The sequence below is a fragment of the Harmonia axyridis genome, chromosome 1 (assembly GCF_914767665.1).
Source record: "Harmonia axyridis chromosome 1, icHarAxyr1.1, whole genome shotgun sequence".
NCBI lineage: Eukaryota > Metazoa > Arthropoda > Insecta > Coleoptera > Coccinellidae > Harmonia > Harmonia axyridis.
In genome coordinates, this window is record NC_059501.1 from 83,508,459 (window position 1) to 83,533,455 (window position 24,997).

The following is a 24,997-nucleotide window of genomic DNA, read 5'->3' on the forward strand; positions in this document are numbered from 1 at the left end:
TTCAGTTCGGCCTTCGACGTTGAAGCATGGCCGAGATATCCCCATGATTTTCTGCACTTGGGATCATCGTAATAAATCTATTTTTCGTCTCCAGTCACAATGCGATGCAGAAATATCTTCCGTGTTTGCCTTGGAAGCAGCTGTTTACAAACAAACGAACGTCGTTCAACATCTTTCGGCTTCAACTCGTACGGCAACCATTTTCTTTGTTTCTGAATCATTTCCATGACTTTCAGACCTTTTTAAATTGCTTGTTTCGTCACTCTTGATCAAGTAAATCCTCCCATTCTGCATCTTCGAAAACCTTCTCTCTTCCATCGCCCTCTGCTGGTCTTCGACGTCAAAATCATTCTTCATTGATATCGGCTTCACTATAGGTAATTGAATTCATTCGATGAACCTCAGCCGCAGATTTCTTCATATTAAAACAGAAAATGAAAACCTCCCGCAAATGACGATAATTTGGCAAGTAAGCCAACATGTTAAATCGAGAATAACTTAATGATGCAGTCACAAATCGACTGATATTTCGATGGTATTATGTTCACAAATATCCAAGCTGATTGTATGAAATTTCCGATCTATTTATTTCGACTAACACTTACCTCTACACCCATCTATTGCAAAACGGCGGAATCAAAGTTGTACTCCTAATATATTGAGACCATCTTTCCTTATCATTATGGATTTACACCCTTAAAACTTCACCAATTCTTTGGTAACAGCCTGCAGATCATTTTTAGAACTCTTAAATAAAGCTTGTATCCAAAGGACCAAATCCTGAATATTGAAACAAAACTAAGTTTTCAACATCTACAAGACAAATATAATCAAAATCATAGATTGCCCACACACTAATGGTGTTTTACCACTGAACGAATCTATTGAATAACTTCAAACTCTCCTAATAAAATTACACAAAACCGAGAACCCAAGAAGTGAACAGGAGCTAGTCCACCTTTCCTACAGATGACTCAACGCCTCCTCCTATGATTCATCCTGCAGACGACGAGAGGAAGGTAGCAGTCTACGCCTGCTAGGATCTCTTGGCGCCAAGTGGCCAGCAATTTTTCCCGACTTCTTCTCGAATCTGATTTATCAAAGGCGAGGTGTCAGAATATACCATGATTTATCGAATAAACTGCCAACTGGCATTCCCGATGAAATTTACATACGATTGACCGTCCAACAGTCGCTAGGATCTCTCGTTGTTGTGTCTTGAAGCTAGTGGTTATGTAGAAAACAGTTTTTCGACTGGTTCGATTGGTTCCCTCTGTCCCTGGGCCATTCCTGGCTTTTTGCGAGTACCACTTTGACGAGTTGGAGACGATGATGCAATTATATCGTGGAAAAAACTCCGTTGTTTCAGGAACTGGACGTTGTAGCTTTGAGGGAAATTATTATCTGTGATCGGTATATTCGCTTTTTGAGTTGAAGCGATTAATATAGAGTTTTTTTTTTGTGTTGTCAAGCTTTGAGCGTATTAAAATCCAACTATATATGTGGAACTCATTTGAATTTCAGAGTATAATCAGCTGAAATGTCCATTTGTAAGATTAAATTGTTGTGACTGGCGCCTTCGCCATTTAGCAATTTTTCCGGTATATTCGGTATACCACAAGACTCAATCGGTCTCGGGTCTAACACACAGATGTGCCTTACCTCTTTCTTTTACTCAGTTCATTCTGGATCGAAATATTGATGAACAATTAGTAAATTATCCGAATAGTCTGTAATATTCCTTTTTGTTCCATTCAGTTAATTACATCATTGAGGTCTCAATTTTTTTTCAGTTAAAGCCACAAACAAGGGCTCAAAGAGAGAAATCTAGTTTCAATCAATGTGCTGAGCTATAATTTTTTGGATGATATTCTCTTGAATACATCTTCTGCAGAAGAATAAAATGTTCTATTCGAAAAACACTATTCACAGAATATCCAATATCACACGTCACTTAGTAGCTCTAGATGGCATTATTAGTGCCATACCACTTTTTTTCGTGTGTCAATATTTTCAAACATTAAATTATTGAAAGTTAAGTAACGGATCATTTGTTGTTTTTCGAAAGATATATAAAAACGAGTTTCGTGTATGAATAAAGCACTGTTTTTCGATGGGAAAATATCATGTAAAAACAAAGCAATGGTTAGATGAGAGTTATTCAGACTCTACTCCTATACTGCTATACGATAGCAATGGTTAAAAAGTGGTATGCTGACTTTAACTCGAAGAACCACCAACTATGCTGGTTTGTCTGGTAGCCCGAATTCGATAATTGTTTCAGAAAACATCACGAAATGATTTTGACTAATCATAAATTGAAGTTGCCTGAGATAGCGTTGCAGTTAAAGATATCAGAAGGTAGTGTATTCACTATTTTGCGTGAACATTTGTTCATGAGAAAACTTTGCTCGAAATGAGTACCGCCTTTGCTCACCACTGATGAAAGCAACAATGCATCTTCGTTCCGTTTAGAGCAGAATAAACAGGATGAAACATGGATTCATCAATACACTCATGCAAGAAGAACAGTCGGTAAAAGCCCTTCAAAGTGACCAAAATTACAAACATCAGCTGGCAAGATTATGGCATCCGTATTTTGGGACGAGTGGGACTAGAGATTCATGGCTTGACTTGATATTCAAGCTACTTGACTTGAGCTTGACTTGAAATCAATTCATATTCAAGTCAAGTAGCAGTTTTTCAATGTCAAGTCAAGTGTTTATTCATTAAGAACTTGACTTGATATTGGAAAACTACTTCTTGAATTGATTTCAAGTCAAGTTTCTCAATGTTAAGTCAAGTATTCATTTAACAAGTAACTGACTTGATATTGAAAACTACTACTTGACTCAAACTTGAATTAATTTCAAGTCAAATATCTTGAATATCAAGTCAAGTAACTTGAATATCAAGTTAAGCCGTGACGTATTTGGGGAGTATGTTGCCCATTGACTATCTTGGCAAATGTAAAACCATCAACAGTGAACAATACATAACGTTTTTGGATCGATTCAGTGAAGAAATAGAAATAGTACAAAAAGATGAAAATCACGAATAATTCAACAAATTGTGCTTCCAGCTGATTCTCTAGATCTGGTCCCCAGTGGTGACTCGCTTTCCCGAGACCTCAAATGAATACTCCAGGAAAAGGAATTTTTCTTCAATGAATAATTGATTGCCTACGTTCGAAAGCAATGAGGCATCTTTCTACTAAAAAAAAAAAGATATTAAAAAGTCAGAAAAACACTAGTGTAGGCGTATTATGCTTGATGGTGACTTTGTTGACGAATAAACTCGAATGTTAAAAAAAACGTATTGAGTGAAGTGTCACAAAGGTACTGGGTTTTTCACCATAATTTGACCCCCCTTCAATTTTGTTACTAGAAGGTACAAAAAAATGTTTTCTACAAAAGTTTCACGAAATCGACTGGTGTTTTTTAAAATTATTTCACAAAACGAAATATATACAGAGTGGGCAACATATTGATAGCAACTTCATTTTTTCAAATGGAATACCCTGTATATTTTTCTATATTTGACTAGCTCCTTTTCCTCTGATTTCGAATATATAAATATGTTTGGGCTATCTCTCTTATTCTGAGTACCACAGAATTTCAAATTCTAATAACCACCTGGCAAAAGTAATCAATTTTCAAGTGGAAGGCTAACTCAAAATACCCTTTTTTGAGTTATCTTGTTGGCTACGATATAAAACATACGTTTGTAATTGAATAAAACTATTCATCGAATATGCACTACACAGAAGCGGAAAAATTTGAATTATTTTCGCTTTATGTGGAGAACAATAAAAATAAGAAAGCTATACAAGGAGAGAATATATGGAGTTGCATCCAAATGATCCAATTCCAATTTATGAAAGTGAAAAACGTATCGTTGCCAACGAGATAACTCAAAAAAGAATATTTTGGGTTAGCCTTCCACTTGATTAACTTTGCCAGGTGGTTCTTAGAATTTGAAACTCTGTGGTACTCAGAATAAGAGAGATAGGCCAAACATATTTATATATTCGAAATCAGGGAAAAAGAGCTTGTCAAATATAGAAAAATATACAGGGTGTTCCAAATAGAAAACATTTTTTTGAGCCTCTTCTAGTAACAAAGTTAAAGGGGGGGTCAAATTATGGTGAAAAACCCGGTACTTTTCATGTCCTCAAAACGTAACTGAATACTATGAGAGGATTTGAGAGATTCCTCAAACAGCCTATTACGTTCGTACGGTATGAATTAGAAGAACCGATCGGATGTTGTATCGTCGATAAAAATTGTCTACTTTTTACACGTAATCGAGTACCGAGAAGAACCGACTATTTTTCAGATGCTTTCGTTGTATATTTCCCACGGTTTTGACGTTTTCGCTTTCCCATGTGTTCAGGAATTCAGAGAAACCCAGATCGGACCATATAGGGCAGATGAGTCGGGTCGTCTTCTGTTTGGTCTGGTCGAGGAGCGATTTGCTCTCATTGGACGTTGATAGAGGGTGTTGCGTTTCAAGAAACAGCTGAACTGAATAGAAGAAATACACTGCGCAAAAAAATTAACGCACATTCTGAAAATCTCAATTTTAATGAAGGTTAACTCTGCATTGACTTTATAACTTATTTTTTATGTTCTTTCGGGAAGGTTTTGAACGAAACAAGACACATTAAATGGAAGAAAAATTCAGGATTTCACCGAATCTTATGTGAAAAAAGAGAAATAAACAATTTTCAAAATACTGGAATGCTGATAAGTGATTTAATACTTGGTATTTCCACCCCTTGCGTTAATTACAGCTCGGCAACGACAGTTCATACTCAAAATGAGTGATCTTAAAATGTTCTGATCTAATCCTTCCCAGATTTCTCTGAGTTGGATTTCTAAGTCATTAAAAGTAGCTGGATGATTTTCTGAACTTCTCAGCCTTCTATTCAGGTTGTCCCAAACCTGCTCAATCGGGTTGAGATCTGGACTTCTTGCTGGCCATTCCATTCGAGAGACTTCAACCTCTTCAAGGTATTCCTGAACGATGCGCGCACGATGGGGTCTGGCATTATCGTCCATAAAAATGAAAATTTCACCAATGTATGGGGCAAATGGCACTACATGCTCTTCAAGAATGTTCCTTATATACCTATCAGCATTCATAGCTCCATTATCGACGACCACTAGGTCTGTGCGAGCAGTCAAAGATACCCCATACCATAATCCATCCTCCCTCGAAACCACAAGTATTCAGGAAATTGCACTGAGCATATCTTTCATTTGGACGTCTGTATACAAGGGAACGTCGATCACAATGGTAGAGGCAGAATCTAGACTCATCTGTGAAGAGAATTCTTTCCCAATCAGCCTCTTCCCAATGGATATGCTCTGTCGTAAAATCCAAACGCGCCCTTCGATGGGCTGGGGTAAGAGCTGGGCGAGCGAGGCGAGCGGTTGCAAACCGTTGTCTCAACGAAGAAACTCTCAAGTAACGTTCTTGAATGGCAGTTGTTACCCATGGTCTACCCTGTCCTGGTCTTCGGACATTCATACCTGTCTCCCTGAATCGCTGCAACATTCTGGACACACTTGTATGGGAAACTCCAAACCTTTCTGCAATTCAACTAACGCTTGGGCACATTCCTCTTGGGTCAAATTGCGTGTTTCGCGTTGCATAACAATCGAGTGTAGAAAATCAAACGAAAGAAAAACTATTGATCACTAGAATTGATCGAGAACAACTGATTTCAGAATGGAGCCAATACATTCAAAATCTGACAATCTCATCTTTATTTATTCCTGCTGGGAAAAAACATCTGTATTGAAGAAGAACGTTGAAAGTGGATAACATATGCATGCATAATTCTGATAAAAATAATTATCATTGAGAACACCTTCAGTTGTAGAATAAATTTGAGATTTCCATAAGTGCGTTAATTTTTTTGCGCAGTGTAAATTAATTTTTTTCTTAACTTTTGAAGAGCAGTTAATATGTATGTATAACTCAATTAACCACAATGGTCATATACGCCTCCTGACCCATAACGAAGTTGTTTTATGATGATGATTTCTCATATGCGTGATCAAACTCATCACGACCGATGAAGCAAATCAACTGACCGAATTTCTACAAGAATCCTCTACGCGAATTTCATTCATCATCCCAATCGTCTGGTCACGATTTTGCTTTTTCTCCCCACACATCATTCCATCAGCCTCCAACCGCTGGACCGTACAAGACGAAAAGTGAAAGCGTTTTCGGCAAACACCCCAGATGTCGCTTCCTCCGGCGATTTTGCATAACGCTGCTCGCAAAATTTTGTTGAAATAATTTAGGAATTTCTAAACGTTAATGAAGCGTGTATCTTTCCATATTGGAATGGCAGAATCTACTGAAATCATACTTCATCTCTCCACTGGAGAGAAATAGAACTTTTCTATGATTTTATCAGTCGAAATATGGCGTTGTTATTGTACGTTTGAAAAAAATATTTATAGGTAAGTTGGGTAATCTCAACCAGTACCATAAGAAAATTTCTCAAATTTAAGGGCAAGAAGACCTTTAAGAGGTGATAATGCGGCCTATTGAATCTTGATTCAGTTGTTAACGTTGTTAACTATATAACGTTAACGTTGTTAACTATAATTAGTCAAAAATAAATAATAGTAAAATTTAGATTTTCTCATTTTTTCTATTTTGTATCATCCTGCATAAAGCAAAGAGTAACGAACAAAGATTTTCTATCAAATAAATTGCAGATGAAATAAAGGACAATATTCATCTGATTTCCAGAACATAGATTAATTATTAATGTCTTGAGAAACCTAGAGGGGCCAAGGCTTTTGACGATGTGTGTATATTGGTACTATGATATTCAATACAATATATGCATTTTACCGCGAAGTCCTATCCTAGCACTTATGAAGGGTGTTTTTTTTTAGAGCTATAGAAGTTGCAATAAAACAACGATGGATTATTCGAGTGACATGAATTTTATTTATCCGCAAGATAATCTTGTGGCATTACAATTTAAATATGATTGCAGGCATATGACCGCCACAGCTAGCTCGGATGTAGTTCAATCGGACATCCAATTATTGGTGACTTTTTCCAACATTTGTAGCCGTATATCGGCAATAACACAGCGATTGTTGTCTTCCAAAAGGTCAAGGGTTTGTGGCTTATCCGCATAGACCAATGACTTTACATAGCCCCACAGAAAGTAGTCTAGCGGTGTTAAATCACAAGATCTTGGAGGCCAATTCACAGGTCCAAAACGTGAAATTAGGCGGTCACCAAACGTGTCTTTCAATAAATCGATTGTGGCACGAGCTGTGTGACATATTGCGCCATCTTGTTGGAACGACAGCTCCTGGACATCATGGTTGTTCAATTCAGGAATGAAAAAGTTAGTAATCATGGCTCTATACCGATCACCATTGACTGTAACGTTCTGGCCATCATCGTTTTTGAAGAAGTACGGACCAATGATTCCACCAGCCCATAAAGCGCACCAAGTCAGTTTTTCTTGATGTAACGGTATTTCGACATACACTTGAGCTTCACTCCAAATGCGGCAGTTTTGTTTGTTGACGTAGCCATTCAACCAGAAGTACGCTTCATCGCTAAACAAAATAAAATGGACGTAGGGCGCGATACGTATTCCGCACAGAACCATTATTTTCGAAATAAAATTGCACTATTTGCAAGCGTTTTTCAGGCGTGAGTCTATTCATGACGAATTGCCAAACCAAACTGAGAATAAATCACTTGACAGCTGTTAAAACGGTTGCCATCTTGAACAGTAATGCCAACTTAAAGTTATATACCTCGAAAAAAACACTCGTTAGCTTCGTAGTTATAAAGTACTTCATATGGATTAAAAAATAAAATGAAACAAATAATTCATGGAATATATTCTGTTTCATTTCATTTCAGTATGAATTTCCATCAAATAAATACCGAATCCATTGAATAAAAAAAATCAGTAATACGCCGCATATACACACAGACATTCTCCCAAGAATTTCGCATCTTTACACCTACAAACCGAGGCGTACTCGATTACCCAGTGACGAAACAATTCCGAGGTTCAACTCGAAGAACAAAAGTAGTTATTCAATCGGACCGAACATGAACTTCTCACTATCGTCCGTTTATTCGAACATAAATGAGCAATTACGAAAGGTGGGAACCCACTCTCCATCTACATACTCTCTCGCTCACTACCTTGCTCCTGCATTTTTATCAATTTGACGGGGTCCGACTTCGAATGCTCTTGGCATTCTAGATGACCTTCTCCGAGCACTTCGTGATTTCATGTTTATCGTTTTTTTTTTTTTTCGTTTAGATCGGTCGAAAGTTATATCTTTGTAAATCGTTTTCACCCTCAGTCTAATTATAGTTTTTTGTGGCTGAGACGACTCTTCGTTCGATTGGTTAATGATGGACGGTCGAAATATTTTGGGATGCTTTTTGCTGCAGTCCCAACTTGTAATTTTGGTTTCGACTGTTGAGATCTCGCTCTTGTTATTAACTGATTGAAGTGGGCGGCTTTTTAACAGACGTCCGGTCGTTTCGAACGTGTTCGTTTGAAAGTGAAAGGTTTTCCTTTGGCTATACAATGGATACGATCTGTTGTTTCTTCTTCTTTGGATTGGTTTTACCTGACCACTCCTGGATGTAGATTGTTCCATGTTCGTAACAAGTGTCTGTTTTGATTTCAAATACTAATTGAGTCCACCACATAGATTATCGTAGAGTAATAGGTTTTTCAATAAAAGGGTTCATTTTGAATATCCCGCTATCTGGGCAGCTGCCACTTTAGAAATTGTCATTTTTCACATTTGACAAGTAAAGGGTGTTTTTTTTAGAGCTATAGAACTTTAAATTGCAATAAAACAACGATGGATTATTCGATTGACATGAATTTCATTCATCCACAAGATAATCTTGTGGCATTACATTTTAAATATGATTTCTGGCATATGACCGCCACAGCTGGCTCGGATGTAGTCCAATCTGGACGTCCAATTTTCGATGACTTTTTCCAACATTTGTGGCCGTATATCGGCAATTACACGGCGAATGTTGTCTTTCAAATGGTCAATGGTTTGTGGCTTATCCACATAGACCACTGACTTTGCATGGCCCCACAAAAAGCAGTCTAACGGTGTTAAATCACAAGATCTTGGAGGCCAATTCACAGGTCCAAAACGTGAAATTAGGCGGTCACCAAACGTGTCTTTCAATAAATCGATTGTGGCACAAGCTGTGTAACTGTCTTGTTGGAACCACAGCTCCTGGACATGATGGTTGTTCAATTCAGGAATGAAAAAGTTAGTAATCATGGCTCTATACCGATCACCATTGACTGTAACGTTCTGGCCATCATCGTTTTTGAAGAAGTACGGACCAATGATTCCACCAGCCCATAAAGCGTACCAAACAGTCAGTTTTTCTGGATGTAACGGTATTTCGACATACACTTGAGAATTAGCTTCACTCCAAATGCGGCAGTTTTGTTTGTTGACGTAGCCATTCAACCAGAAGTGCGCTTCATTATTATTACGCACAGAACCATTATTTTCGAAATAAAATTGCACTATTCGCAAGCGTTGTTCAGGCGTGAGTCTATTCATGATGAATTGCCAAACCAAACTGAGAATAAATCACTTGACAGCTGTTAAATCGCTCGCCATCTTGAACAGTAATGCCAACTTAAAGTTAAAACACCCTATACTTGAATGTGACCACGAATTCGTCATCAGTATGTAAAACCTTATGGTTTTCGACCATTCCCGGCTCAAAATTCTAAAATGAAAGGCACTTTAACGAAACTATGGAGCGATCTGTTCCGAAACAAGTCTCCAAAAAGCTTTAGAAGATCATATTATCCTCGTTATTTCGTTGATCGACAACTCGGCACCAAATCTCATCACCACCCGGATCTAAGACGGTACGTGTGCGGTTTTCACACCTAACAGCCATCATGTTGTTCAGCCTGCATCCGAAAACCTTCATCGCCCCGTTTAAACGACTACAATGATTAGTCGATGAGAAAAAACCCGAGCACAATCGTAGCTAAATTGAGGACGATCCAATCTACAATGGATCATTTTTACGTAGTCAATTGGCGGCTTCCGGAGGTTTTTGATGATCGATGAAGTGGCCACTATCCTTGGGAAGAAAACGACGGACAGTGGCGTGTAGGCAGGTTTTCGGAAATTTCCAAGATATCTGGTTTCGACGATTTTTTTTCGTAATTGTGTTGTGATTTTAATTGGTTTCCGGTGATTATTGTTTCATTGAAGGTATTATCCTCATTATTAAATGGAACTAATCAGAGGCCACCATTATTCTTATAAATTTCGGTTAGAAATCTAAGTGGGAAAGAAAACACGTTCTGTTGTATCCTGGTTAAAATATTTGTTTACATTCCATGATTTCGATATTGTCAAATATCAGTTAACAGGCCAATTGAAAAGTACCCGGTCTACCATAGTTAAACCCAACTATTCATGAATGATATGATGATATCTTCACAATGTCTGCTATCTCGATCAACTTCACTTTACAGTCATTCGAAATTATTTTGTGTACTTTTTTAATTTTTTCTTTTGGGCGTCCACTGCGTTCGCCGACTTCGGTGCTCATTTCACTACATTTAAACTTAGCAAACTAATCAATGATTTTGCTTCAACTGTATTTTTTCCTTCAAAAAGCAATATTTTATCAGCACACGAAATTCTTTTTTTTTTTCATCTTTTTTCAAATAACAAAAGAAGGTACACTCACAACGCAATATCTCACACACTGATGGTCGGACTGCTGTCAAATATTGACACGTATCGTTCGAAGGTTGGTGTCAATTAAAAATCATATGGATTTAATACTAGCACTCCCATCGGTGCACCAGACCGGGGACTTTTCAATTGGCCTAATATTACATTGATTTTCGCAAAAACTTCATGGAGAATTTTGTTTGTTCGAATGATATGAAATGTTTTTACTTTTGAAAATATCTTGACGGAATATTCACATCAACTTTGCTTGAATGACTTTCTGATAGAAAATTCAAGCAGTATATTGAAAAAAATTATGGAGCCATTAGGTTCATCCAAAGATCCTCCAATTTATGAAAAATCGTGATATCTCAAAAAGGTAAGTTTTAAGCATATGAAACCCCGAAAAATTTGGTCAATGGTGATCGGTATAGAGCCATGATTACTAACTCTCTCATTCCTGAATTGAACAACAATAATGTCCAGGAGCTGTGGTTCCAACAAGACGGCGCAACATGTCATACAGCTCGTGCCACAATCGATTTATTGAAAGACCCGTTTGGTGACCGCCTAATTTCACGTTTTGGACCTGTGAATTGGCCTCCAAGATCTTGCGATTTAACACCGCCCGACTACTTTCTGTGGGGCTATGTAAAGTCATTGCTCTAAGCGGATAAGCCACAAACCCTTGACCATTTGGAAGACAACATTCGCCGTGTTATTGCCGATATACGGCCACAAATGTTGGAAAAAGTCATCGAAAATTGGACGTCCAGATTGGACTACATCCGAGCCAGCCGTGGCCGTCATATGCCAGAAATCATATTCAAAATGTAATGCCACAAGATTATCTTGCGGATAAATAAAATTCATGTCAATCGAATAATCCATCGTTGTTTTATTGCAATTTAAAATCACAGGATCTCAAATATCCTGTAAACTGTTAATTTTTGGTTATCAATAAATTTGGCTTAAATTACAACAAATGAATCCTACTAACACGTCCTCCAAGCTTCATGTCTAATTTGGAAACAGCCTGTTTACTCGTTTTCCTTAAATCTGAATTAAACATTATTGAAAAATCCTTTATATTCACTCATCTCATGATGTAAAAAAATTGGGGTGTACAAAGATATGTCTCAATACATATTCAGAGAGTTATCTTTTTTACGAACGACCGATGGAGACGGACGGACATAATCGAATTCAGTATAGTCATCAGTGAGTTGTTCGAGACCATTTTCTGTCTTAAAATTCGAAAATCAAAAACATTGTGACGAAACAAGCGCTCAAAACGAATCAATACAATCTTAAAATCGAGGAAATCTCGAACCGACATACACCGCCATCTAGCGGAAACGCCGCAAGTAAGCCGATAATTGGCTCGCCACTCCGCAATTTCGCCTCGTATACGACTTATGCCCCGCGCGGACGATAAGTCCTATCCGATCCCCGGCGAGCCTACACACGTAACACACGGACGGACAGACGTACGGACAATAACGTTGTAAATTGTCTAAGGTAAACTGATTACGCGGCCGAGATTGTAAACAAAACGCGTGCTTCCCTATTGTTCCAGGATTAACAACCGCAGCCGCCCCGGGGTGGAAAAATGTATATTGTTCTGTGGCCCGTTGGAATTTCTTGGCAGAGGCGGTCGTTTTTTTATTTTTCTAACCGGGTAGGCCGCCGCTCTTATCGGGATCTGTTTCGGCTCCGTCCGCGACAAAAATTCACGATGAGATTGCATTGTTGTGCAGCGATCGGGACGTTTTCAGCGCTGATGAAAATGTTCGTCGCTTGACGCAGCGTTCGAGTCTCCAGGTTTATGTAAAGTAGACGCGATGTTCTTGATGTGGATAGAACTGAAAGTAATAAATATAGATAGAGAGTGCATATGTCATTTTCAGTAAGCAAATTTTGTCCCCAACATGAACTATAAATTTCACATTAAGGGCGCGGAAATGAAAACTTATAACTGATAAGATATTTCACTCAATTCGCGAGTTTCTCCACGAAGAGTGCACTTCTAATGTCCCATTGTGAATCAATGTTTCATATTAACCCAAAATGTATTGAAATAAATACATAAATATATCAGAAATTCAGAAAATAAACTTCAAGCGCGCCAAACGACAAGAAACAACCGATGACACTAGGAGAGCGAAAGTTGCCAAACCTTTGATTTCAGCAAGTAGATACAGAAAATAATAAATATTCTGCTTATTATAAATTCTACAATTAGGAAAAATATCGCATTCCAAATAATCAAATTTGTATATTTAATCGGGAATCACTCAAATAAATAAATTTCATTCAATGTAATATACAGGGTGGCCATTTGAAAACGAAACAGACGAGATTACAGACGAAATAAAGTTTTTCGATAGAAATGCTCGGACAGGTCGATTTCTGTCTCGAGGGGGACAACTTAAGATGTAGGTTACGGACGCATAGCGCTTCAACCCTTGCTACTACAACCCTCACCCCCAAATTTTGAATAGGGAAGATGGGGTGAGTGATACCTCATTTGAAAGGTATTTTTATACTGATTTCAGCACAGTAATTGTTTTTTCATTTTATGCATTAGTTCTCGAAATATTCTTAACTAAGTATTTGAAAATGAAGTGGTGTTTTCATGGCACTTGTAGTGTTTTGTGAAAAATCGACATTTTGAGCTTCAAAACAACCATGACTGTGGCTTCCTTCCTAACTGACTAATGCATGAATATTTCGAGAACTAATGCATAAAATGAAAAAACAATTACTGTGCTGAAATCAGTATAAAAATACCTTTAAATTGAGGTATCACTCACCCCATCTTCCCTATTCAAAAATTGGGGGTGGGGGTTGTAGCAGCAAGGGTTGAAGCGCTATGCGTCCGTAACCTACATCTTAAGTTGTCCCCCTCGAAATAGAAATCGACCTGTCCGAGCATTTCTGTCGAAAAACTTTATATCGTCTGTAATCTCGTCTGTTTCGTTTTCAAATGGCCGCCCTGTATATTCAGAATGATATATTAAAATTGTGGATTTGAAAATATATCACAATCCGACAACGTAATCTTACCATGTTGGGGACATGTAAAAATTGCGTGAACTCCTTGTATGTTCTAAACTTATTTTTGAAGAATTATGAGCTAGAACAACAGACTTTAGTTTAAATTAAGGAACAACTTCCATAATACCATAATAGGTATCAATATTCGTGTTTGATATTCATGTTCAGACTGAATCAATTAAATATTTTTGATTTCTTCGTATTAGGCGCAAATAGATTCGAACGTTCCTCAGAAACTAGGCCAACTAGTAATTTTTTTCGATTCAGCAAATTTATCTATAATTTATTCTCACTTCTCCAGCACCAAGGAAAAATAAATAAACCGTAAGAGCTGTTATGTCGATTTATCAATCTTCTTATCGTCCCTCCTACGTAGAGGCAGGTATCTCAACATTCATCTGATTCGAGGTCAAAATACGAAAAAGGAAAATTGTGCAACATGCAAATTGCAGATGGCTATTTAATAACTGTAGATAAATCTTGAGATCTCAAAATGATCTTGATATCTCAAATCCGTTCTCTTGTACTAGTGAATGGATTGCAAAATCTCTCCCTTCCTTAAATGAACAAGTGAAGTATTGACTATGTTGTCGTAAAAATAATATTCATCTGAATAATTTTTTTTTATCTCGATGAAATGATTTAATGTTAAGTGAGTGGATATTGTTCTGAATCGATTAAATGTGGAGAAACTCGCGAATTGTGTGAAATATCGTATCATTGATAGTTATTAATTTCCGCGCGCTTCATGTCAAATTTGATAGTTCATGTTGGGGACAAAATTTACTTACTGAAAATGAAATATGCTCCCTCTATCTATGTTTATTAGAGAAGAGCAATATTTCACGAACTGTGATTTAATCACTGATATCAGAATGTCACAGGTAGTCACGGTTCCGAAAAACGAATACAGAGCGTGACGGGATCACAGTTTGAACATTTCACAGTTCTTTTCAGGGCATATCATCGTCCGTTGCAATCGTAAATTATGAAGGCAGCCTAATGTTTTTATTGCTTCGGAACCTTTTTCGACTAACATAATTGCATATTTCTATGACAATCCCAGCATCGTAGGCAACTTCGCCTTCTTTGGGAAGTATTTTTGTAGGACTAGTTAAACAATAAATACTTGCTACAAACAAATAATAACTACTGAATTACTGCATAATTGGTGGTGGCAATAAAACTCTAATTTTATGCTTATCTTTGATAAACAACCCCAAAGAAATTCTTTCTATATTGAAGTTGCCGACCGAAGCAATAAATGGTACTCTGTATTATATAAAATAAACGAAAACACGTCAGAGACATAATAATAATATGCGAAAGAATAATAACAGGCGAAAGACCAGCAATCTTTGGGCTTTCTTCACAAAAGTTGATGAAAATTATGCAAGTTGAAATTATCTTTCAAAACCACCTCTTCAAATTTGAGGAAACATTTGAAAAATCGATATCCTTCTGTTACGTTCCTAACTAAATCTGAAATAAGGAAAAGAGTTGAAAATGTAAGAAAAATGGATGTTTTCATAATAATTCTTCATTTTTCATAATAATTCTTCATTAATTTTGCTTTGAATGATAAGAGTGACCAATTCGAGTTGCAAAGATAAACGAACTAAGGTTTGGTTGATTCATACAAATACTAATAACAAGTAACCTAAACAGTGATCACGTCACGCTTTAATTTCACTGATACCATAAAGTAACGTTCACGTTTCACAGCGTGATTTAGAAATGACGGTATCGTTCCTCTCTGATGTTTATCACTCTGAGGTTTAGAATTATCTGAGTTCCAAAGGGATAAAACTCAAAAAGGTATCGAATTAAAAAAAAATCCAAATAAATCAGATCAAATGGTATTCAAACAGCCAATTATTTTCCATATAGAGCTCGGAGATATTTGAAGCATAAACAAGATGGTTATTTCCCAACTGAATTGCAAAATTGTTATCATCTTTGTTCGTTACAATAAACACTGTGACGTTGAAGTGTAGAAGAGGTACATAAACAAGTATAATTGCGTTGTTGAATTGACGTACAAAAAGGTGCAGATTTATTAATTTGAATCCCGAAGGTTGGTAACATCGTCGGAATATGTATATGGGTTGATTTGTAACGCAGTCATAACATATAAGGGTAAATATTTATTGTGAAAACAAAACGAGTGTTCTGCAATTCAGAGTCAAAATAGATAGCACTCTTTCTTGAATGGGAACAGGGTCGTAAATTAGATTGGGTAATAACAGGATTCTGAAGAGTAGATTATAAATAAGAAAAATTTTATTTGTTGAAATGAATGTTATCTACTTAACTTGATAAAAAGTATACAAGATTCTGTTTATTAAATTGATGCGTAGTCACACAATCATCATTATAAAGGGTGTTTTTTTTCGAGGTATATAACTTTAAGATAGCATTACTGTTCGAGATGGCGACCGATTCAACAGCTGTCAAGTGATTTATTCTAAATTTGGTTTAGCAATTCATCATGAATAGAATCACGCCTGAACAACGCTTGCAAATAGTGCAAAATGAAATTGCCGATGTTCCCGATTTTCATAAGCTAATTTTGTTTAGCGATGAAGCGCACTTCTGGTTGAATGGCTACGTCAACAAACAAAACTTCCGCATTTGGAGTGAAGCTAATCCTCAAGTGTATGTCGAAACACTGTTACATCCAGAAAAACTGACTGTTTGGTGCGCTTTATGGGCTGGTGAAATCATTGGTCCGTACTTCTTCAAAAACGATGATGGCCAGAACGTTACAGTCAATTTTGATCGGTATAGAGCCATGATTACTAACTTTTCCATTCCTGAATTGAACAACCATGATGTCCAGGAGCTGTGGTTCCAACAAGACGGCGCAACATGTCACACAGCTCGTGCCACAATCGATTCATTGAAAGACACGTTTGGTGCCTTATTTCACGTTTTGGACCTGTGAATTGGCCTCCAAGATCTTGTTATTTAACACCGCTAGATTACTTTCTCTGGGGTCTATGCGGATAAGCCACAAACCCTTGACCATTTGGAAGACAACATTCGCCGTGTTATTGCCGATATACGGCCACAAATGTTGGAAAAAGTCATCGAAAATTGGACGTCCTGATTGAGCTACATTCGAGCCAGCCGTGGCGGTCATATGCCAGAAATCATATTTAAAATGTAATGCCACAAGATTATCTTGCGGATAAATGAAATGCATGTCAATCGAATAATCCATTGTTGTTTTATTGCAATTTAAAGTTCTATAGCTCTAAAAAAACACCCTTTATATAGGATTGACTTGATATTCAAGCGACTTGACTTGGGCTTAACTTGAAATCAACTCAAGTTCAAGTCAAGTAGTAGTTTTTCAATGTTAAGTCAAGTATTCATTCATCAAGTACTTGGCTTGACATTGAAAAATTACTACTTGATTTGAACTTGAGTAGATTATCAAGTCAAGCCCAAGTCAAGTAGCTTGATTATCAAGTCAAGTAGTACTTAGTTTCTCGATGTTGATTCAAGTATTTATTTAACAAGTAACTGACTTGAAATTGAAAACTACTACTTGACATGAACTTGAAATGATTTCAAGTCAAGCCCAAGTCAAGTGGCTTGATTATCCAGTCAAGCCGTGAATCCCTAGTATAAAGTGCAACCTTGTGGAAGAAAAAGGAACAATCGCCTATACCGAGTCTGAATCGCCAGATTTATCTCGAACAAAATCTAATCAGTAAATAATAAAGTATTTTAGACCTCTTACGTCCAAACTACAAAAACAAAGTAGGAAACACCGAAACCTCAATCACAAAAACATCTCTACGACCCTATCAAGCAAAAACCTTACTTTTCACGACAATAAAAAAAAAGTCACCACCATGTGAAATATCACCATTTTGTCAATCGCGCATCGCATCGCATACCAACGTGCAGTACAGGACATCTAAGATAGCGGGCCGGCCCAGACCTTGAAAGGTCATAATTTCCAACCGGCCCCCGTATCTACGCACTTCATCAAGCGGTCGCAGGAATTTAAATTGAAAATAACGAATAAGATCACAAGGTTTCTAGATAAACTGGTCGAAACCTATTTTTGCGCGCTCACCGGGTAGCATTTTTCCGTTTCCTATGTGGCTAGCGCAACTCGAACATTTATTAACCATGATTTCTGCGTACATGCAAAAAAATTTTTGCATATACTTCCATATCGTTATAAAGGGTGTTTTTTTAGAGCTATAGAACTTTAAATTTCAATAAAACAACGATGGATCATTCGATTGACATGAATTTTATTTATCCGCAAGATAATCTTGTGGTATTACATTTTAAATATGATTTCTGGCATATGACCGCCACGGCTGGCTCGGATGTATTCCAATGTGGACGTCCAATTTTCGATTACTTTTTCCAACATTTGTGGCCGTATATCGGCAAAAACACGGCGAATGTTGTCTTCCAAATGGTCAAGGGTTTGTGGCTTATCCGCATAGACTAATGACTTTACATAGCCCCACAGAAAGTAGTCTAGCGGTGTTAAATCACAAGATCTTGGAGGCCAATTCACAGGTCCAAAACCTGAAATTAGGCGGTCACCAAACGTGTCTTTCAATAAATCGATTGTGGCACGAGCTGTGTGACATGTTGCGCCGTCTTGATGGAACCACAGCTCCTGGACATCATGGTTGTTCAATTCAGGAATGAAAAAGTTAGTAATCAAGGCTCTATACCGATCACCATTGACTGTAACGTTCTGGCCATCATCGTTTTTGAAGAAGTACGGACCAATGATTCCACCAGCCCATAAAGCGCACCAAACAGTGTGTTTTTCTGGATGTAACGGTGTTTCGACATACACTTGAGGATTAGCTTCACTCCAAATGCGGCCGTTTTGTTTGTTGGCGTAGCCATTCAACCAGAAGTGCGCTTCATCGCTAAACAAAATAAAATGGACGTAGTACGCGATACGTATTCCGCACAGAACCATTATTTTCGAAATAAAATTGCACTATTTGCAAGCGTTGTTCAGGCGTGAGTCTATTCATGATGAATTGCCAAACCAAACTGAGAATAAATCACTTAACAGCTGTTAAATCGGTCGCCATCTTGAACAGTAATGCCAACTTAAAGTTATATAACTCGAAAAAAAAACCCGTTATATGATTATTTTTCATTTTTATGTACATAAACCATAGACGAATAAAAAATTAAATTTTGTTGCCAATGTATCGTGGGGACAAATAAACTACCCTATGATGTAAGGAATTATAAATGCAGAACCTATTAAATGGGAGAACAAAATTGGGAAATTAAATGAAAACCCAACTAAAATAAGCCTGATCTCAAGAAAAAAAGATCAAATTGTCATTTTGAACATATATATATATAACAATAAAGGTGTATAGCAAGAAAAATTTTGAAGGAAAAAGGAAAAAAGTACGATTTCCAAGTGTATATAAATATCATAAGATATTACTTATCTGGTTAATGTTTCGGCAAAATTCCATCCACCTAACCATTGTCAAACAGAAGATTTCCACGTTATTACGTACGAATCAAAATCGAAAGTAACCCAAGGATAATGCACGCTATCGAAGGAGAGTAGCGATATACCGGTTTCCCCCCTATTAGGGGTTATCAGTACCGCATAACTCAACCCAAGATGACGAACAAACGAAATAGCTGGCACCTTATTGAACGCTGGCAGATGCAAAGCAATACGATTACTGCGATGCGCTACCCAGCGGACAAAAACCTAACTACCTAAAATTCCTTTTTTCCTTTTTCTTTCATTCATTACCAAGTGTTAGCTATTTGTATTTATTAAAAAAAATTTTGCATGTACGCAGAAAGCATGGTTAATAAATGTGCGAGTTGTGCTAGCCACATAGGGAACGGAAAACTGCCACCGGGTAAGACCCCCATGTCTATGTTATGTGGCGTGTTGAGGCAGCATCAGCGATGCCATACGAGAGAGAGGATTCTATTAGGTGGGTTCGCGGATAGGTTACGTTCGTACGGAATGCTACGCGTACGTCTGCCTCATAAATATCACCCCTGCTGCCTGTCCCAGAAGCTCGTTACCAGTCCGCTTTCATCTTGCCGACAATGCAGCCTGTACAGATGAAAGAGCGGTCGTTCTGCCTTCTATTAGGTGTCGGCTCTTCGGCTTTCAGGGATTTTGGCAGGATAGGGGCGGTTTTTCTTCTTCGAAACTCTAGAGACAAAACGTCGTGTTGGTTTTGTTTGTTATGAGCAATATACGTATTGTAGGGAATCTATCGATTCCCTCGTAAATATTCGAGTTAAGTTTAATTTCGAACCATAATGCTAAAAACGGTGTAAAAACTTGGAATGATCAAAGCCACACCCCTAAGAGATATGTAGAAAGTCTTTACAAACGGTCGAATGGAAAACGGCCGGAATGCCCATAAAACTCGGCATTTCAGGGCGAATAATTCAATTGAGTTCAGACCAGTCTACAACTACAACATATGTGCAACACTTGCATCGACAACAGAAGATTAAAGATTTTCACATATGTTCCCGAGACCGAGACACATTTTAGTGGGTTGGAAATAAATTGAATAAGTGTTTTCATCCCGTTCATTTATTTCCCTAAATTAGTAAATTGTCCTTGGCCGTGAACTACTTTAGTCACAGTATAAGGACCACAACCCACAGTATATTAGGTGTACTACTTTGCTCCCGCTGTTTTCCAATAGTTGGCTGTAGCGGTGAGTGGTAGTCGAAATAAATAGATCTTAGATGTCATACAATAAGCTTAGATATTTGTAAACATTATGCCATCGAAATATTAGCCGATTTGTGTCGGCATCATGAAGTTATCCTCGATTGAGCATGTCAGCTTACTAGCCAAATTCTAGTCATATGCGGGAAGTTTTAATTTTCTGTTTTAATATGGAGAAATCTGCGGCTGAGGCTCATCAAATGCTCTCAAATACCTATGGTGAGGCCGCTATTAATGAAAGAACGTGCCGAGAGTGGTTTTAAGGCTTCAAGAACGGTGATTTTGACGTCGAAGACCATCATGGCGGTGGGAAGGAAGGTTTTTGGAAGACTCGTGTCAAACGCAACAAGAATTGGCAGTATCATTCGGAGAGACGCAACAAGCCATTTCAAAACGCCTGAAAGTCATGAGAATGACTCAGAAACAAGAAGATTAGGTGCCGTACGAGTTGAAGCCGAGAGATGTTGAACGGCATTTGTTTGCTTGTGAACAACTGCTTGCAAGGCAAAGAAAGAAAGAATTTCTGGATCTCATTGTGACTGGAGACGAAAAATGGGTTCATTACGATAATCCCAAGCCCACAAAATCTTGGGGATATTCCGGCCATGCTACCACGTCAACGGACAAACCGAATATTCATGGTTTCAAAGTCTCAAAGTATTTGGTGAGACCAGCTAGGCGTAGTGTATTATGAGTTGTTGAAACCGATTGAAACTACCACAGGCGATCGTTATCGAACGCAATTAATGCGTTTACAGCATGCTTGACAAGGACAATGCTCGACCCCATGGAGAGGTGACTCTCATAAATCCACAGGAGCTGCACTAGAGTGTGGAGCGACGCCCATAACACCACCTCTCGGGAGACAGAGTCACTACAGACAAAATCTTAAAAGCTTCAAATTTTTTTCAAAAATCCACAAAACAGGCAGGAGAATAACAAAAATTGAACAAAAAAAACTTCATTTCTCTTCATGACACCACAATCCTTCAGTAGATATCGATCTTGAGAAAATAAACATTTGGCCGTATCAATAAGGATGGAATATGCGAAAATATCATAAAAATATCCTCTTATTTTTTACAAAATACTAACTCAGAATTCAGATAATCTGGAGCGAATCATTTCGAGCACGCCTACGTAGTACCTCCTTCCCTCAAAGCGATAATGGAAAAGATTTTTTTTAATCTAATATCTTCATTTACTTAACTGGATTTCGTATCAGTTCCTGACATTAGATATCTACAGATTCGAGACTACATTGTGTATACAGTTATGTGGTCTCAACAGGCGCTCATAAGCGCCTGACTTCACGTCAGTACTTTCCCCAAAGTCATAACATCTAAAATTTTAATTTTGTCTTTTTCATTCCAGAGCTACGACTACAGGAATAGAAGTAGACTTCCAACTCCTAGTCCAGAGCCACCTAAAAATGGATATATCAACGGTCACACCAATGGACACGTGTCTGACTCCAACACATCGCACAACGGTTGGTTCAAATCGTTGGATAGGCTTTCAAAGAAGAAGAATAGAAAGGTGCGTAAAGACATTGTATGTAGATAGCATATTTCGAACGCCATCTAGCTTCACCCAACTCGTAATTCAATGAAATTGAGTAGGACCTAGGCAGTCCTACAGTGCACCGCATTGACCCCAGCATTAAAGAGATAAAGACTGAGTCTCCAGTCACCGACATCATAATAAACCATTTTTCTGTTCTGTGATCTTTAATAGGGACATAAATAAACTGCACCAAGTCAGAGCATTTTTCGTTTTTTCATTATTACTATCGCCTTTAATGATAACTCTTTGCTCACACCTCATGTTGCTTTCAGGATGAAGTAGATGGCGTTTTGACAAGTGCAGAGGAGGAGCCAACCCCCAAATCACAACCCACCAAGAGCCTGAGATTTTTCGGGGATAGTTTAAGACAAAGAACTACCACTCGGTCCAGGACTGACATATCTGGAAAGGACAGGATTAAAAGCCAATCCACTAGGGATCTGCACAACATTTCCGAGGAAACCAGGACTCCTCAAAAGGTACAGTTAACTCACGTCACCCTAATTTTCTTTATGTGACAAAGTTTCCTCTTTAAAGGAGAATGGCATTCGAAAGCACAACCACAAATCCATGCTGAACATAGCCGAATCCGATAGAGAAATGAGCAGAACCCTGAAATCTACCCTAAAACCACCAGCATCTCCTAGTCACAGATCCAGAGAGCCCCAAAGAAGGGATGACAGAAGCAGAAGGAGCAAAAATGAAGTTAGTTCGTTAGAGAGTTCCACGGAAGGCGACAGTAGTCAACAGTCACAAAGGAGTATTGTGTATTTGCATGCAGCAACAGGTAAATTATGATCTGCATTTCACTTCCTTATTCATCAATCTTCTCTCGCTTTCTCTTGCTTCTTCTCTCTTTGTCTCTGGCTACATTGGCATCATTGAGGATTTGGTGTCTGTCAATAATACTCTTTTTTTCAGTTGGAGACATACCAGGGCCTGGCTACCTCAGAAACAGCTCTAGGGCAGCTTCCAGAGAGGAACTGGCTTCCAACGGCAGCAATAACAAGATGCAACCACGAGTGAAAACACTAAGTAGGTCGTTCTCAATGCTAGCGCCTTGGAAACCACGTCACTTAAGAGAGTCCATGGACATTGACTACAGTCAATATCCCAAACCTGTACCTGTCCCCAAAAACGGAAAATACGAACAAAGGGTGCCCAGAAACGGAACCAGTAGGAACTCCACCTCTTCCACCTTGAAGAAGAAAGCACACGAAACCAAGAGATCAACCCAGAACGTTTCAACTCTTGGCAATCACAGGAGCAGAAGCAAGGAGAACATGTCCTCTCAAACCTTGAAGAGGAACAAGGATGAATCGACTAGAAATTCGACGTCTACGTTGTACAAGAAGAAAGAAAGATTGCCAAGGGAAAACTCTAGATACAGTAAAGACAAGGACGACAGAAAGATATCGTCTAAAAGCGCTTCTGTTGAGTCTTTAGGAAACCATAGCAGGACCAGTAGGGGTAGAGAAGATTCAAGGGAAGTGTCCAGGTCTATATCCATGCCCAGAGACCCAGAGAAATCGGCTGGTTGGTTCAAAATGGGCAGAAAAAGCAGTAAGAACGTAACATCCCAACGACTCTAACCTTCCCACCCAAGTTTAATCGAGAACAATCTTCCAATCGAAAGAAACTAACTTCAGTGTCATCCGAGACATTTACCTAATTTTAAACTCATTTAAAGATGTGCAAATAGTCTCATCTCCTTAAATAAACGTATATAACCGTGCCATCAGCTTCTCTAGCACATTTAATAACTTGTTAAATTGCATCAGAGAATATCCATCTAATATTTTTGTTTTTTGTTGAGTTAATATTGTTGTTGCAGGGGTTTCGGGAATTAGTTTTCAGTTACCTTCAAACGTTATTCTGAACGTTTCTGTTATTTTTCATTATGTTCCAGAAATTATGTTGCAATTCTGGAATATTATCGCAGTTCAGAAGAGTTTCTCTTTTTTCCAGTAGAGTTATCCCTAACAAATTCCCAAAATTCCCTGTTTTCATGTGCCTTACACTAGATATAAGTTTTTTAATGGATTCATTTTCTTTTTCATTACGTTAAAGGACCTAGTGAAAAGGAATTAGAATTGTACTGTGGAATCAACTAATATTTTTTTAAGAGATAAATCTAACATTTTAGAATTTTTATTTGGGGTTATTGAAGGTTATAATGAATTTCGAAATGTCTACGAATAGAGCAGTTTTGCATTTGAACCCCATTCAAAATACACCTAGTTATTACCAATTCATGAATCATTTTTTTAGCAGAATTAACTGGATCATTACCTCATTTTCACACATTTCGAATGGTGCTATATTAGTATTTAGTCTTTATTTTTGTAAAAGATGTAAATAACCTCGGTTTTGACTGTAAATTTTGGTTTGCATTATGTTGATGCATGTTATACAATGATTTTCCACTTTGTTACCAAATGTTACACTCAAAATTTGGACATTGTATTATATTGTTCAATAATTTTCTTTTTAATTTGAATTTCAAACTGTAGAGGTATTTTTAAGTAACTAAACAAATTATTTGTAATTATTGTGCTATAATGAAATAAAACATTAATTCTCGTTTTCTTTTTATTCTCATCAAGCATGCAGGCATATAAAAAATATAGATGAAAAAAAGAAAGAAAAAACTCTAGTCATATTAGAAATACAATCATGTTAAAATGATTGTTGATGTATTTTCATTAAAACAATGGAATGAATTTGGATCAATGATAAGTCACACTACCAATTTCTCGACAAGGTCTTTTTGTTAAATTTTTGGTTTCATTTTATGTTCTCCATGGGTAGTTTTGTTTGATATAAAGAGAACACAAGATACCAAAAAGTTGAATTTAAAAAAAAA

The 24,997-nt window shown here is 37.6% G+C and overlaps 1 protein-coding gene across 2 annotated transcripts in view; it reads left to right on the forward strand.

Annotated features, from left to right (window-relative positions):
• The window catches only part of LOC123688589 (E3 ubiquitin-protein ligase RBBP6), a 231,934-nt gene extending 207,220 nt beyond the window's left edge, over nt 1-24,714 (forward strand). For both annotated transcript variants that reach the window (XM_045627175.1, XM_045627176.1), the window contains 4 exons: nt 21,940-22,104; nt 22,404-22,610; nt 22,669-22,918; nt 23,053-24,714. In XM_045627175.1, coding sequence (XP_045483131.1) covers nt 21,940-22,104; nt 22,404-22,610; nt 22,669-22,918; nt 23,053-23,723 — 1,293 coding nt within the window. In that variant the 3' untranslated portion in view covers nt 23,724-24,714. The remainder of the gene's footprint in view (nt 1-21,939; nt 22,105-22,403; nt 22,611-22,668; nt 22,919-23,052) is intronic.
• The last annotated feature ends 283 nt before the right edge of the window (nt 24,715-24,997 follow it).